Consider the following 16,030-nt stretch of genomic DNA (forward strand, 5'->3'; position numbering starts at 1 on the left):
ACATGAACACCTGGGTTCCATCCCCAGCGCTGCATCAAGTGGCATGGTACCACGGGCCTGTAATCCTAGAACTCAGGAGTTAGAAGTGAGAGACTTACATTTCAAGGTCATCCATGGCTACTCCAGGTACCAAGTTTGAGGCCAAGTCTCTCAGGAAGCAGGGCATTCAGTAGGGTATGGATGTGAGGACACACCCCTGTGGAGGAGTTCAAGTTCAAGGCCAGCCTTCAGCACAATAAAATAAGAGAGGTTTTGAAGCGTGATCTGCCACATGAATCTGTGTCTGCACATCAGAGTGTTCCATGCACTTAAGCAATTATTTTATTCTCCGTAAGAAGTGAAATTCGTCCACCAAAGTTTAAGGGTTTCTTCGCGGCGAGATTCCTCTTAGGAGAAATTAAACGAGGCACTGGTGCTGAGACCGAGCAATGAGAAGGAGCCAATTTGGATTTTCAAATTGTAAATCAATTTGAAAAATATTAACTGCGGGTTTCTCCAAGGATGGCATCATTAAAAGTCCCCGTCTCCGTTTTCACTTCATCTCTTTGTCATCGTTTCTTTTTTTTAATGATTTTTTTTTTAATTTTCAACATTACTATTTCACTTGTGTTTTCTACTTTCAACCAAATACCTTCGAGGAGCCCTACAAGAGGAGTCCATTATCCCTGCTCACCACAGGGGCAGACCTCCCAGACCCCTCAGCTTTGGTTTGTTCCAGAAGAGAATGTGTGTATGTACATGAACATGCTTTGAAAGCAGGTGTCATGGGAACCTGTGTGGAGTGGCCACGGGTGTTGCTCAACAGCCTGTCAATCTCAGGTAGATTGTACAGTCTTCAGATTTGCGCAGTGTTGAGGGTAGGCAACCAGACCTGCATGGAGCTCCCCAAAATATGTGTGCTGTGAAGAGCATACCACCCAGTGGGGCACTCTCTTCAGTACCAGGGGGACCCTCCACAGCACCAGGGACCTAACACTCCAGCCTCCGGCTATCCCCTTCCTGTCATCATAACGTGCTCCTTGCTGCAGTGTGACAGGAGCATTCCAACAAGACCAGAAGACCACAGGAAGGGTGGAGCAAGAGCTGGGGAAAGGAGCCACTGACCCAAACAATTCAGCAGAGGGCTAAAAAAAAAGGCAGTATGACTATCCTAATGAGAGTCACTATTGCTGTGATGAAACACCATGGCCAAAGCAACTTGGGCAGGAAAGGTTTATTTGCCTTACACTTCCACATCACTGAAGGAAGTCAGAACAGGAACTTAAGCCTGGCAGGAACCTGGAGGCAGGATACAGAGGCCTGGAGGGGTACTGCTTACTGGCTTGCTCCTCATGGCTTGCTCAGCCTGCTTTCTTATAGAACCTAGGACCACCAGCCCAGAGATGGCACCACTTGGGATGGCACCACCTACAGTGGGTGGGGGGCGGGGCGGGGCCCGGGGCGGGGCCCACCCACAGCCCACCCACAGCCCACCCACAGCCCACCCACAGCCCACCCACAGCCCACCCACAGCCCACCCACATCAATCACTAATTAAGAAAACGCCCTACAGCTGGATCTTATGGAGGCATCTTCTCAATTGAAGCTCCCTCCTTTCAGATGACTCTAGCTTCTGCCAAGTTGACATAAAACTAGCCAGCACAATGACCAAATTAAAGTATAGAGAATTCTAAACATCTGTTGGTGGCTTCTTAATGAATATGAAAATAATGCTATCTATCTTTTTTGCCTGGCTCTCCCTCCCAAACTCTACTTAATGAACATAGCCTGTGACTTTTTAGATATGTAATTAAATTTTTTATTTGTTTCCTTTTTTTTCTCACAGTAGCACAACATATTAGGGGGTAGAAAAAGGCTTTTGAAGCAGCAAAGTTAGGGCTTCAACAGAGACTGAGAGTCTGCAATGTCACTTTCTCTGGTTTCTTTCTTCCTTAACCCAGTTTATGTAATCCACGGCAGGCAAAGAAAAAGAAACACTCTTTATGGCCTTCCTAAATTTTCTACTTTTAATTTTCTTCCAGGATCTTATTTTAAAGCCTCCCCTCCCCCGCAAGGGGAGACACTAGAGAAAAATGCAAAGTGGTACCTCCCTCCTCTTTTTCCTTTTCCTCCTTCTAAGTTTCTAAGTTAACGGGGCAAGAGGAACACAACCTATCGGCCCAAAATGACTTAAGATGGAGTTTCTGCCCGCTGACCCTCAGTACACTGACCTTCCATAGACACCAACTCTCCGTGCTGGGATGTGAAGAACTTCATCTTTCTTTGGTTGGTTTTGAGGCAGGGTCTCAAGTCGTTCCAACTGGCCTGGAACTCCTGACCCTCTTGCCTCCGTCTCTCAGATCCCTGGATCACAATCACACAGCACCACCAGGTTCAACTACTCCCAGGGACTTTGCCTGTGGGGTCAGCTTCATATCTAGACTGTAATACAAGGCCCTCATATCTGGAATTTGAAAGCAGTTGCACTCGGATGTCCTGTGGATCTGCCTCTAAATTGCCAAGGTGTTTAGCACTTCGCATCATTCCTTGACAGTAGCAATAGCATCCACTACTTTCCTGTCACCTGGGACCCGCCTGGGAGAAACAGCTATGGCAGTCAAATTATTCTGCTTGCAGGGGGCTTCCGTCTCCACATGCACATCACATGTGCACACACAGTACATACATACATACATGCACTCACACATGCATGCACAATTTTAAAAATAAATGATTTGTGGCGGTTAAGAACTTTTGCTACAAGCCAGGGTGGGTGCCGCATGTCTTTAATCCCAGCACTCGGGAGGCAGAAGCAGGCCGATCTCTGTGCGTTCAGGCCCAGCCTGGTCTACAGACCGAGTTCCAGGATAAGAGTAAGGAATAAAACCCCTGACTCAAAACATAAAAGATAAGTAAGAAATCCAACAAGTACCACCACGCTTATCATGAGGAAACTGATAGATTATTCACAGGAAATGTAACAGCAAGAGGGAAAAAAAAGATTGTTCCTTAGTTTTCCTCTTTTTCTCCCCTTCCGGCTTTAGAATTTTCTACATTGATTTGTGTTGGGGGGAGGACTGCACACGTAACAGCAATGAACATGGAAGTCAGAGGACACTTTAGAAGAATTAGCTCCCCCCTCCCTTTGTATAAGCCCCAGCTGGTCAGGCTCAGAAGCAAGCACCTTTTCTTGCTGAGCCGCTTACTCGGGTTAGGTTTTTTAGAGTCTCAGTGTATAGCCCAGGCAAGCTTCAAACTCAAAACTCAGTCACCCCCAGCGCCGATCTATCCTGCTAGTCCAGCTATCCTGCCTGGCCTTCGGTTCGTTTTTACCATTTTCTCACCACGAAAACATTCACTTCTTTCGACTCAAAAACTAGATGTGAGAGGTGAAGCTGATGAAAACACCCCAACATACTGAAAAGCTCTAGATATTCAATGGTTATTCGGGTGTTTTGTCCCACTAAATAAAACTGGAAACTAAGTCCATGTTCAAGACGATAAGAGCGGGTTAGCAAACTGCAGCCTCGCTGTACATCATCAGACACAAATCCAACAATGTTTTCCACTGAAAAATTCAACAAGAGGCACTCGGCAAATCCAGTGGCCATGTGGACCTCAGCAAACAGGTGAAAAAAGACGAACGTGGGCAGAGATAGAGCCAGCTATGAATGAGTGCTCTCTCTGGGTGAGAGAACAGAAGCTATATTTTTCCAGAAATTCTCATTGGTGAAAAATAGATTATGTGCTTGTTTTTCTTTTTTAAGATTTATTTATTTCTTATGTACATAGTGTTCTGCCTGCATGCATGCCTGCCAGAAGAGGGCACCAGATCTCATTACAGATCGGTGTGAGCCATCATGTGGTTTCTGGGAACTGAACTCAGAACCTCCTGAAAAGCAGTCAGTGCTCTTAACCTCTGCGCCATTTCTGATGTGGGATTCCCCTCTGTATGCAATAAATATGTCTTATTACCATTGGTTAATAAAGAAGTTGCTTTGGCCTATGGCAGGGCAGAGTAAAGCCAGGCAGGAAATCAGAACAGAGATATAGAGAGAGTAGATGGAGTCAGGGAGACGCCATGTAGCTGCCAAAGGAGAAGGACACCAGAACCTTACTGGTAGGCCACAGACTCGTGGTGATACACAGATTAATAAAAATGGGTTAATTTAAGATATAAAAGTTTCACAATCCCAGAGAACCTAGACAATAATGAGGACCCTAAGAGAGATGTACATGGATCTAATCTACATGGGAAGTAGAAAAAGACAAGATCTCTTGAGTAAATTGGGAGCATGGGGATCATGGAAGAGGGTTGACAGGGAGGGGAGGGGTAGGGAGGAGAGCAGAGAAAAAGTATAGCTCAATAAAATCAATTGAAAAAATTAAAAAGATGTACAAGTTAGCTAGGAATACACCTAAGCTATTGGCCAAACAGTTCTGTAGTTAGTATAATTTGTGTGTGATTATTTGGGTCTAGGCTGCCGGGAAAGGAACTCACAGTCTCCACTTACATTCACCCAACATGGGGCCCAACACAGTCTCCATTTACACATCTCTCCATTTACACATCTCGTCTCCATTTACACGTCTCTCCATTTACACATCTCTCCGTTTACACATCTCGTCTCCATTTACACATCTCTCCATTTACACAGTCTCCGTTTACACATCTCTCCTTTTACACATCTCTCCATTTACACATCGCTCCATTTACACATCTCGTCTCCATTTACACATCTCTCCGTTTACACATCTCGTCTCCATTTACACATCTCTCCATTTACACAGTCTCCGTTTACACATCTCTCCATTTACACATCTCTCCATTTACACGTCTCTCCATTTACACGTCTCTCCATTTACACAGTCTCCATTTACACGTCTCTCCATTTACACATCTCTCCATTTACACGTCTCTCCATTTACACATCTCTCCATTTACACATCTCTCCATTTACACAGTCTCCGTTTACACATCTCTCCATTTACACGTCTCTCCATTTACACATCTCGTCTCCATTTACACAGTCTCCGTTTACACATCTCTCCATTTACACGTCTCTCCATTTACACGTCTCTCCATTTACACAGTCTCCGTTTACACATCTCTCCATTTACACGTCTCTCCATTTACACGTCTCTCCATTTACACGTCTCTCCATTTACACAGTCTCCATTTACACGTCTCTCCATTTACACATCTCTCCATTTACACGTCTCTCCATTTACACATCTCTCCATTTACACATCTCTCCATTTACACAGTCTCCGTTTACACATCTCTCCATTTACACATCTCTCCATTTACACGTCTCTCCATTTACACGTCTCTCCATTTACACGTCTCTCCATTTACACGTCTCTCCATTTACACATCTCTCCATTTACACATCTCTCCATTTACACATCTCTCTATTTACACATCTCTCCATTTACACGTCTCTCCATTTACACATCTCTCCATTTACACGTCTCTCCATTTACACGTCTCTCCATTTACACAGTCTCCATTTACACGTCTCTCCATTTACACATCTCTCCATTTACACGTCTCTCCATTTACACATCTCTCCATTTACACATCTCTCCATTTACACAGTCTCCGTTTACACATCTCTCCATTTACACATCTCTCCATTTACACAGTCTCCATTTACACAGTCTCCATTTACACATCTCTCCATTTACACATCTCTCCATTTACACATCTCTCCATTTACACGTCTCTCCATTTACACATCTCTCCAGGCCCCTATGTTTTTAATTACAGTAAAATAAATATAATATAAATTTTACTATTATGACCATTTTCGGGCATATACTTTGGTGTTGTTGCATCTACTCACATTATTGTACAACCAAAACTATCCTCTCCAGAATTTGTCATCTTGCAAAACTGAAATTTTGTGGCCATTAAATGTATCAGGCACAATGTCTGTCTTTTTATGACTGTCTCCTTTCACCTAGCATATTTTGTCATTGTTCACTTAGGTTGTAGAATGATCAAATTGCCCTTCCTTTTAAAGGCTGCATAGTATTCCATTGCATTAATTACAGTATTCTATTTAGCCATTCGTCCGATGATGAGTATTCATATTATTACTTTCTGTGAGCCTGGGTATGTCTCTCCCATATATAAATATCTTTTGATGAAGGCTAGTAAAAGAGTTAAGTAGGTACCAAGCCTGATAACCTAAGTTTGAACCCTGGAACTTACATGGTCAAAAGAAAGAACTAATTCCAAGTTGTCCTCTGATGTCCACATGTGTGCCATGACACCTATGTGTTCATAGACACACACATGCACACACACACACTCACATACGTGTGTATGCACCATGAATAAACAAGTAAATGTTTAAAAACAATTCAGTATAATATTGGAAATATAAATATGTTTTGATTGGTTCTAGATTTTAATAGACAAATTCCTAATTTGGCCCCTGTTTTTTCTGTCCCATCATTTGCCTTGGACTCTGACCTTGACTAACTATGACTCTACTCAGAACATTCGTAGAAACGAGGATGCTGTGCTCTTTGGGTTTTGTCAGCTTGACACAAGCCAGGGTCATCTGCGAAGAAGGAACATGAATTGAGAAAATGATCCCATCAGACTGGCCCGTATGCAAATCTGTGGGACATTTTCTTGATTAATGATTGATGTGGGAGAGTTTAGTTCACTGTAGGTGGTTACATGAAAGATAGTCCTGAGCTTCATTAAAAAAAAAAAAAGCAAACTGGGCCTAGAGGGATGGCTCAAAGATTAAAAGCACTGCCTGCCCTTCCAAAGGTCCTGGGTTCAATTCCCAGCAACCACATAGTGGCTCACAAACATCTATAATGAGATCTGGTGCCCTCTTCTGGTGTGCAGAACATTGTATATATAATAAATAAGTCTTTAAAAAAATAAAATAAAGCAAGCTGAAAAAGCCATGAGGAGCAAGCCAGTAAGCATCCACAGCCTCTGCTTTAGCTCCTGTCTCCAGGTTACCTGCCTTGAGTTCCTGTCCTGACTTCCCTCAGGAATGGACTGTGATGTGGAAGTGTAAGCCAGGTAAACCCTCTCCTCCCCAAGTTGCTTTTGGCCCGTGGTCTTCATCACAGCAATAGAAAGCAAACGAGGGCAGACAGCCAGCTGGGAAAGATAGCTGCCCATAGTGGCCACTGCTCTAGGAATAACACTGTTTTCTCTGTTCTGATCGTCTCTGCAGGACAAATGCCTTAGCCTGGATCTTCCTGCCTGGATCTCCCTCACCAGCCCTTCTCCGTTCGTTGCACCCTTGTTTCTGACATTGGACCACTGACCTCCTCCTGACACCCGGCTCCAAGAAGACTGCAGAAAAAGAAAAAAAAATCCCACCAACCATCTCTCTTCATCCTCACTAACAATTTGGTAATGAAGTATTGATTTCCACTTCTCTCCTTATGGACGATATTAGATTTTCATTGATAAACTGCAACGGGACTGTCGCATCTCTGAGGCCCTCTTCACCGTCAGGAAGAAACAAAGTGCCACCGAGGAAAAATAATGACTGGGAGCATTGACGCACTTACTTTGTCAGTTTGTAACAGGAAAGGGAGGGGGCACATCACTCTTCATAGTTTAATGTCCAAGTGGGCTGCTCTTGGGAGTTTACTTTTCATGGTAACGTCCATTTCCTATTTATAACCCCCCTGGGAACGTTTGTCTAAAGGAAATGTTTCTGTTCAGTGTAACAATTAAGGTTGCACCTGGATTCCCTAGTCCTGCCCCTGCACCGGGGAGCCATTAATCACCGCAGAGTAGAAGAGTTATTAAGTTAAACCGGAGTTTGAGCCAAGAAAACCTCCCAACCATGTTCATCTTCTGTGAAAGTTGTTGGAATAGACAGGCTTAACCGTGTTGCTGCCAAAGGCTTTTTCCTGTGGAGTGCGTCCTCCACGGTTATCTTGAGTGGTTTTGTAAGCTTAGCTCCCAGCATGCACCACTGTAGGATGAGCCCTGCAAACTGGGAGGGGTGCAGACTAGAACCCCAGAGAAAGCAAGATGGCAATGCATCACCGAGAGTGCCAGGTGAAGTGGCCACCTTCACTGGCAACCCCTCCTTGCCGGACCTGTTGCCTCTCAAATGCAGCTTCTCCTTTGAACCAGCAGAATGCATGAAAACAGGGTGTCCGTTTTAAACGTGTTCCTGCAACTTTTTTCATTAAAACTTTAAGGGCCCAATTTTAATTTGTGGAATATTCCCGTTAATAATGAGATCTAATTAAGACATCCATTAAAAGCCCGTTAAAGTTAATTTAACGTAAAAATTCCAATAGAACTGTATTAGATTTTCTCCATTAAATTAACGTTATGGATTTTTAACGGATGTCTTAATTACACGTTATTATTAACGGGAATACTGTATTACACAGATTAAAATCAGGTCCTAAGTCAACTTGGAAAAGCTAAGAGCATGTTTTAATATTAAAGTCTCACAGACCTAGTACACAGTTTGGAAGCGCAGGGGAAGATGCAGTTATTCTAGCTGAGCATTTTCTGTACAATGGAGAGTAATCTATAATAGATAAATTCATCATTTCATTTAAACAATGGTCTCTTTATTCTCATAGGACAGCCAAGTCTGGATTGTATTGTAAATTGCTACTCGGCTATAGGTGAAATATTTAAACTATTCTCAGCACAATATTCTGAAACAAATGACTATTTTGTGTTCTTGTTTTAATTACCAAGGTTATCCAAAAGAAAAGGGGGGGCTGACAAAATGAAGCCAAATACATTCTTTTCACCGTTTATTATAAAGGCTGCCTGTTGGAAATGTCTTGGAAATTTTGACATGATCCCTAAATTCGACGCTGGGATTTAAAATAAAATTTGAAGGAAAAAAAAAAAGAAAAAAAAACTTATTTACCTCCTAAGGAAAGTGTTGCCCTTATGCCACATATAATAGCAAATTGCTTTTTTTATGGCATGCATAACCTAGATGGGGAAAAATATGGTGCTTCGGGGAAGGAGGGGAAAAGTAAATGAAGTTCCAGGAATGTCATTCTGAAGTAATGAGGCATGGACGGAAAATATACCCCTCACATCATCGGATTGAGATGGCAGGCGAAATAGCTTCATTGAAGTGTCAGCACTCATCCATCAATCAATCACCCACAAGGAAAAATAACAACAGTACAACGGGGCGGCTTTTATGGGATTTACTCATGGGCACAGGGAACAGCGGCTCGGATGTAGTTCTGACATGAAAAGCAAGGTGCTGATATTATTTTTTATGATGGGAGGATCATAAAGTGAATTGAGAACAGAGAGAGGTCTGTCTGCTTAACCTGTTCAACCAGAAATGAACGGAACTCAGCTGGAAAGAACCGTCTTCGGATGGGTTAAGATGGAAGGGTGGACTCGGCTGAGCTCTGTCCTTCAACGGGAGATTCTATTAAAGGGGGGAGGGGGGATAATACATTAGCACGGGGCTCTGTGAAGCTGATAAAAATCGCCTGCTCCAACCCAGGGTTATTAGGCAAAGCTACATAATTCAGATCCTCTGGAACCAACCAAAAGCAAACACTGAGCTCGTGACCCACCTGGGAGGACACAATCCAGTTCCAAACTCCTAGGTAACCGGTTCACTCCTAAGAAGAAAATAAGAATAAATCGCTGTTTCGAATATAATCTATATGGTTCTGTTAGGGCAATTTCTCTGGTGGGGTGAGGTGGGAGGCGAGAGACAAAAATATTGATAAATTTGGTTAGACTCCTGAGTTGTCACTTGGCAACTGTGAACGTCGCCGCTGAGAGACAGCTGTTAATGTTCTCTGCAGAAAACAAGGTCTGAGCCGGCACCATGCCGTGCACAGCTCGGTGTATTTCTAGACACCGGGCCTGTCTTCATTTGGCAAGCCTGGGAAGCTTCTAGAAACTTCTTCCTGGAGAGAAAAAAAAAAATGAAATAGCTTGAACTCCAGGAGAATGTTTTTATCTGCTTGCGTACCACTTCCTTCCTCCCTCAGATAAGCTGGAACCACAGAAGTGGAAGAGGAATGATATGCAAATATAATGCAAATTACCTTTGAGTACCTCCACTCTTCAGCCACCCTATGGGAGCGGAGACAATGAGAGGTACCCTTTCCTTCTCCATGCTTCCTTCCAGCTAAGGCCACCAACCGGCTGAAACACGAAGAGCCCATTAAAAAAATATATATGCAAATATTTAAATTTTATGTATTTCAGCAAATCTGCAGATAGACATCATAAGCTCTGACAGCACAAGGCCCAACAGGAAAAGCAATTTATTCAGCAAGTTCTCTCAACCCATCTTGTTAGGCTCCTACCGTGTGTATCCCGGAAGTAGGAGTACCACCACGAACCTTTCATCTCGGCCCTCCTGTTTCAGACAGGACTGTTTCACCAGCCACTGCTTGGACATCTGAGGACAGTGTCCACTGAGGGTCAGAATCCTAGTATTTTCACAATAAGGAATTTTTCCCTGTGAAAAACAGACAGGGAAGAAAAGGAGCTTCCAAATAGGTTAAGGCCTAAAAGCCATAAAAATAAATTGGATAGCCCAGACAGCCCCCAAGGAATTTCGTTGAGAACACAAATAGATTTCCCTAAAAACTCACCACCAAAATATGCCTGCTTGGTTGCTCGGCTCTTACATAACTAATGTTCTGAGCAAAATCCCCCAAATTCTGTTGCAACAGAAAACATGAATTACAGGGCCGTGTTGGGAAGAGGTGAGTGAGCGTATATGAGTGTGTGTGTGTGTGTGTGTGTGTGTGTATGAGTGTGTGCGTGCGTGTGCATGCTCATGGTGGATGTTCATACCTGCATCCATATGCTTGAAGCTCACTGATGTCTACCGTCTGGATAGGACAGTGATAAGAATCTTCCAAAACTTTTCGGTCAACCTGAAGACACAGATCATACAAAGTCCCCAGATTCTGTTTATCATCTGCCACTGGCCAGGTTGTCTGACGAGGCTCAGGCCTTTTCTTTTTTTTGGGGGGGGGGGGATCATTTTTAAATGTGTTCAATGTTTTTATAAAAGGAAGGGAAGAGAAGAGGGGGAGGAAGACAGCAGCAGCTTCTATTAGGACTAAAGAGATGGCTCAGTGGTTATGAGCACTGGCTGCTCTTACAACGGACCTGGGTTCAGTTCCCAGCACCCTCACGGCCACTCAAGTTCTGGCCTCCAAGTTCACGAGACACACACGTGATACACATACGTATCCATGCAAGTCCTTGCACACACACGTTAAGAACATATAAAGTGTCGTGTTCCCAGGATCCGCTGTCCCCGAATGGAGTGCCGGTGTGGAAATGAATATAAAATAACAACAAGGGAATATGTTGAAGGCCATAAACTGCACATACACACATAGTTCTAAAGCAAATTCAGTGCTGTCTGTTTTGAAGAGGCAAAAGCAACAGAAAAACTTCAAAACTCAACTTTTGGTTTATTTTTGCTCCCTCTGTGAGGTGCAAAAATGCTAATTTCATTTTCTCCCTTCCCTCTGGGTGGCACTTTCTCCAAATAGCCATAAAATACTTTTAGACAAAGATTGAGCTGGAGGAAGAGATGTGAATCTCCAGCCCTGTGGATGGAGAGCTGCGTCTCTACGGCAGGAAAAACCGCACATCGTCTTTAGAATTTCCCGGCTAGAATTTGACCGCTCCATCCAGAGTAAACTCTCCTATGGTTTCCTGTGACAGCGTTAGAAGCCTACGCAGATATCTAATTCCCGGTCTCTAGTTAAAATCTCCTTCCAATAGTTATGAACCCTTGGCTAACAGGCCTAGTAGTGCCTCCAAAAGTTATTCATGCACAAGGCGACCCAAAACTTTTTTTGGGGGGTGGGGGGCAATGCAATAGTGGAAATGTTTTATAGATTAGAAATGGCCTGTCTTAAAATGCTAGTACCAGGTGGAATGATATTTCTGCAACAAGACTGTCCATTTCCCTTGGAAAAATATATTCGGAGTAAAATAGCTCTTCCAAAAAGTGACACCCTGGCTTGACACCCTTCAGCATACAAATGACGTGACAATAGCCATACACTGCCGTGAGGGCCGTCTACAGTAACGTCTGTTTGAAGGAGACAGATCAAATACAGCCCCTTGAACTGTGTTTATTTGCTTAAAACAGCTTTTGGAAATAAAAGTAATAACTTTTGGTTGGAGCCCCCAGGAGATGTTAAAAAAAAGTTTGAAAAAAAAATACATTGCTTTTAAAAAAAAAAATCTAAATCTAAGCACTCCCTTGAAGCCTTTCAGGAAATATATTTCAGTATGCTCTCTGAATTATTTTGCACCTGAAACCTACATCTGACTGTCTGTCCCCAGGCAAAGGCTAATATTTATAGGACGAACAATCTCTGATTATGTCTCAACTATTGAGCTGGGTCCGGTCCTATTTTCACTTTCAAAATGACTTCTGGAACACTCCGGAGTTATAAAGGTGTGTGCAGATATTGAGGGACAGAAAGTTCCACCGGTCTAAGCCAAAGAAACAAAACAGTGTGGGTCCGTTCCGCCTGGAGAGAAAGCCCGCAGAAGTCGGAGTCGAGACCGAAAGACTTTGCCTTCCTTCTTCACGCTGCAAACGTAACAAACGTGCCGAAACGTGACCTTTGGCTCAGGGTTCTTCCTCGTCATAAAACCCCAGTTTGCCACACACTTTTAGGTCTCATCCCCTTGGGCTCGCTTCCTAAGAGCTGGATCCCAGAAGGATGAACCGCGAACTTTCAAACCCCTTGAATATCCAAGTGGACCTGTGACGGCCAACTGGTTCTGGTTCTGCAGGAGTCTTCTGTGACAAGCTGGGAAAGGTCTCTTGCATCCATTCCAGATTTTTGAATCTATCTTAATTTAAAAAAAAAAGTAACTGGGCTCCGGGTGGGGACAGAGGGGTTCAGAAGGATTTTCAGGAACCACATTTATCCTTGCTCTGGAGGGAAGTGTTTGCTTCCGGGACAGAAACAAACATTTTTATATTCAGAAAGCAGACAAATTGTTTTCAGAGAAAATGACTGCAGCCATACCTGTAGAATGCTCGGTGCGCGGCCTCTACTCTCTCCTGCATGCCGGGTGTGCATTGTTGGCGCACTAGAAGGAGGGGGAACGAACAGGCTGCTCTGCTGGGAGAGCGGCAGCCTGCATGGCCGGGAACACGGTGCTGTACATATTTGTATATACTGACTAGATCGCCGCGTATGGACGCAGATTTTCTTATATTTACTTGATTCTGTTTCCTACCAGACTGGCCCACAGTGCGGGATTGTTTTGCATTGGAGAAAAAAAAAAAACAATATGCTTGTCATTTCCCCCCTGATCATTCACTTCCGATAGCTTATGGAAGAATTAGGGCTGTGTTTCTTAAGAAATTCTAAGAACCACGGCCGTCCGCCTGCATGAACCCCATCCGGTCGCTGGATCCAAGGAGGAACCGATGCCCTGATTTGACTGAGTTTTCCTCTAAAGGCATGCTTTACTCCAAGAGAAAACCACAAACTCATCCATGTAGAACTAGCCTCTTTGCATTTTATCTAACAGGGCCTAGGAAACAAAAAAAAAAAAAAGATTATTTTTAATGTCTTCTTTAGAGGAAGAATTCATAATTGTCAAAATTTGAAACATTAGCTTAATTTTGTTTTTATGACCCCGTGCTTCTGCTCTTTATTTATCCCGTTACTGTTGTAATGGGGCCCCAGGCCATTCCTGACATCATCGTGTTCCTCCGCGGCATTAAGGATGTTTTTAAAATTACACAGATTATTGAGCCAACAGGCTGTTTTAATCAAAACCATGTTTCACTTGTTTAGGAGGCTTATAAATTGTCCTTGCAATGAAGAAGACAGGGGAGGGATGAAAATAACAAAAGCAAAAGCGATCCACTGGGAAGATTATACCACCGTGTGGCCAGACAGACTCATCACAGACAGGCCTCTTTGCCTGCTTCTCTAGGAATCTGGAAAATACTTCCCTTGTTTTCCCAACATCCTGAAACTCATTTTCAAGGCCAACGCTGTTTGCAAAGTTCCAAAGGTCTTTGCCACCTCATCACCACCCAAAGGCAAATGGTCCAGCTGGGAAATGATCTTCCAGGGGGAAGAATGAGTATTTCAGAAAAGATGGGCCTCTTTTCTTTGGTCCCTAGGCACCACCAAACTGTCACCACCACCCTCACTGTAAACAATCCCTTAGGACCTAAATCAGAGCAACAGCAGCTACCCCATCAGCCCCTTGAGGGATAAAAATGACGTAGGCGTGGACCCACTTCAAGCATGTGCCTGCCTATGCTGCCCTTGCCCAGAAGTTACCTGCAGAAAGAGACAGTTTGGATACAATTTTATCACTAGGAATAAATCCTGATGGTGGAAATGAAAAAAGCCCTTAAATTATATCAAAAAAGCCATTATTTTTTACATCTAAAGAGTGGGCTATTTTTTAAGAGAACTCATTCTACTTTGAGAATGTAATTAAAGCCCTAAATAACCGATAATACTCTTAGCTACTAGGAAAACACAACAGCATACTCGCCAAGGTTGTATGGAGCCCCTCGTTCCCATCAAAAAGCTGTCTCTGTGAATTATTTACACTTTTAAACTTGATAACGCTTTCTGTTTGTAGCAAAAGGGAAAACAGAAAAGTCCTTTTTCCTCCTCGCTCAGCAGTTATTTTAAACAGCCATTCCCACCTGAAACCTCGCGGTGATCTGCCCTGAGAGTCTTCCTTGCGGACCTAAGGACCTGGGTTTGCTCTCTGAGAATTTTGCCAGAGGCTTCCTTCATTGTGACGCAACAGACCCTGAACCACAGTTCTGGAATCTACTGGTAGCGGTGCTAGACGGCAGAGGCACTTCCCGACACCATTAGTTTGGCAGGTGTCCGTCATTTCAGACTTTGGCCAATTTGGGGGAGAAAAAAATGGAAATTAAAAGAGTGAAGAGACAGGGGGGGATAAAAACCCATACACACAGATGCACTTAGAACATGAAAAGAATTATTTATATGATAAAAATATATTTAGATTTTCAAAGCACAAGACTGAATTGAAGTGCTCTTTTTACGCTTCCTGGAGATGGCACTGCTAAATGTCTTTCTACATCAGGCTTTAATAAATCTGTAATGACATTTGATGGATTGATTTCTGCCTGCGTGTGGTTTTTAAAGATGGCAAGAGAGGAGAAAGGCAAGGGGGGTAGTAAAGCGCCCTCCCTCAAGGAAGCGGGAGGAGGCAGAGTCTTGGTAGGCCTCTCCTTGTACTCCTAATGCCTCACTTCTAGCATCTGCCAGCACGGTTCCTTTTTCAGATACCTGCACCCCGATTCCTTTTTTCAGATGTCCACACCCCTTGCTTGTCTTCTGGGCTGGCTCTGCAAGCTCTCCTATCCCACCAGCTTACACCCCAGTAATAAATAAGGACATTTCAACAGAGACACAGGTTGCTGTCTGCCATGCTGCGGATGGCCCAATTTTCCCTGCCTTAGATAAGGGACAGCCCTGATGGACACTCAGTTTCCCTCTGTGCCCCCCTCCATTTCCTTTAATGTCCCGGGAGACTAGGACCGTGCATCCCACAAGCTGACCAAGCAGACACCAGTGCCAAGCTGAAGTGCGGTGTGATCTGCACACAGGTGGCTCACAGCTCTCAGTAGCTTGCCCGCCTTGGGCCCGAGCTTGTTAAATGACGACAGTCACAGGGCCACCTGTTAGTCTAATTCCATTGCTGCGCTCCATGTGTGGCTGTCACAGGACAGGACAGGCTAAATACAGCAAGGCAGGGGAGCAGCAGAGGCACAATGTTGGGGTGAGCAATCTGGCACAAGTAAAGGGGGAGTTGTTGTTTGTTTCCTTAAGGACCTACTATGTGCTTGCTGGGTCTGAGGGCTACTTTCACAAATGAAACTGGCAGTGGTCTGTGAGAAGCAATGGCTGTCCACAGGAGCTACGCTAGCATCTAGGCTCAGTCATATGCCATCTGGGATGGAAGCGAAGGTCGCAGAGGAAGGAGACACTACTTCAGGTCGTGAATGGGGATGATGGAAGCACAGAGGTGGCC

The 16,030-nt window shown here is 43.9% G+C and overlaps 1 protein-coding gene across 2 annotated transcripts in view; it reads left to right on the forward strand.

Annotated features, from left to right (window-relative positions):
* Tshz2 (teashirt zinc finger homeobox 2) overlaps positions 1 to 15,107 on the forward strand; it is a 448,707-nt gene extending 433,600 nt beyond the window's left edge. For both annotated transcript variants that reach the window (XM_075963173.1, XM_075963170.1), the window contains exon 3: positions 7,194 to 15,107. In XM_075963173.1, coding sequence (XP_075819288.1) covers positions 7,194 to 7,195 — 2 coding nt within the window. In that variant the 3' untranslated portion in view covers positions 7,196 to 15,107. The remainder of the gene's footprint in view (positions 1 to 7,193) is intronic.
* The last annotated feature ends 923 nt before the right edge of the window (positions 15,108 to 16,030 follow it).

Source organism: Microtus pennsylvanicus, chromosome 2 (assembly GCF_037038515.1).
Source record: "Microtus pennsylvanicus isolate mMicPen1 chromosome 2, mMicPen1.hap1, whole genome shotgun sequence".
Classification (NCBI taxonomy): Eukaryota; Metazoa; Chordata; class Mammalia; order Rodentia; family Cricetidae; genus Microtus; species Microtus pennsylvanicus.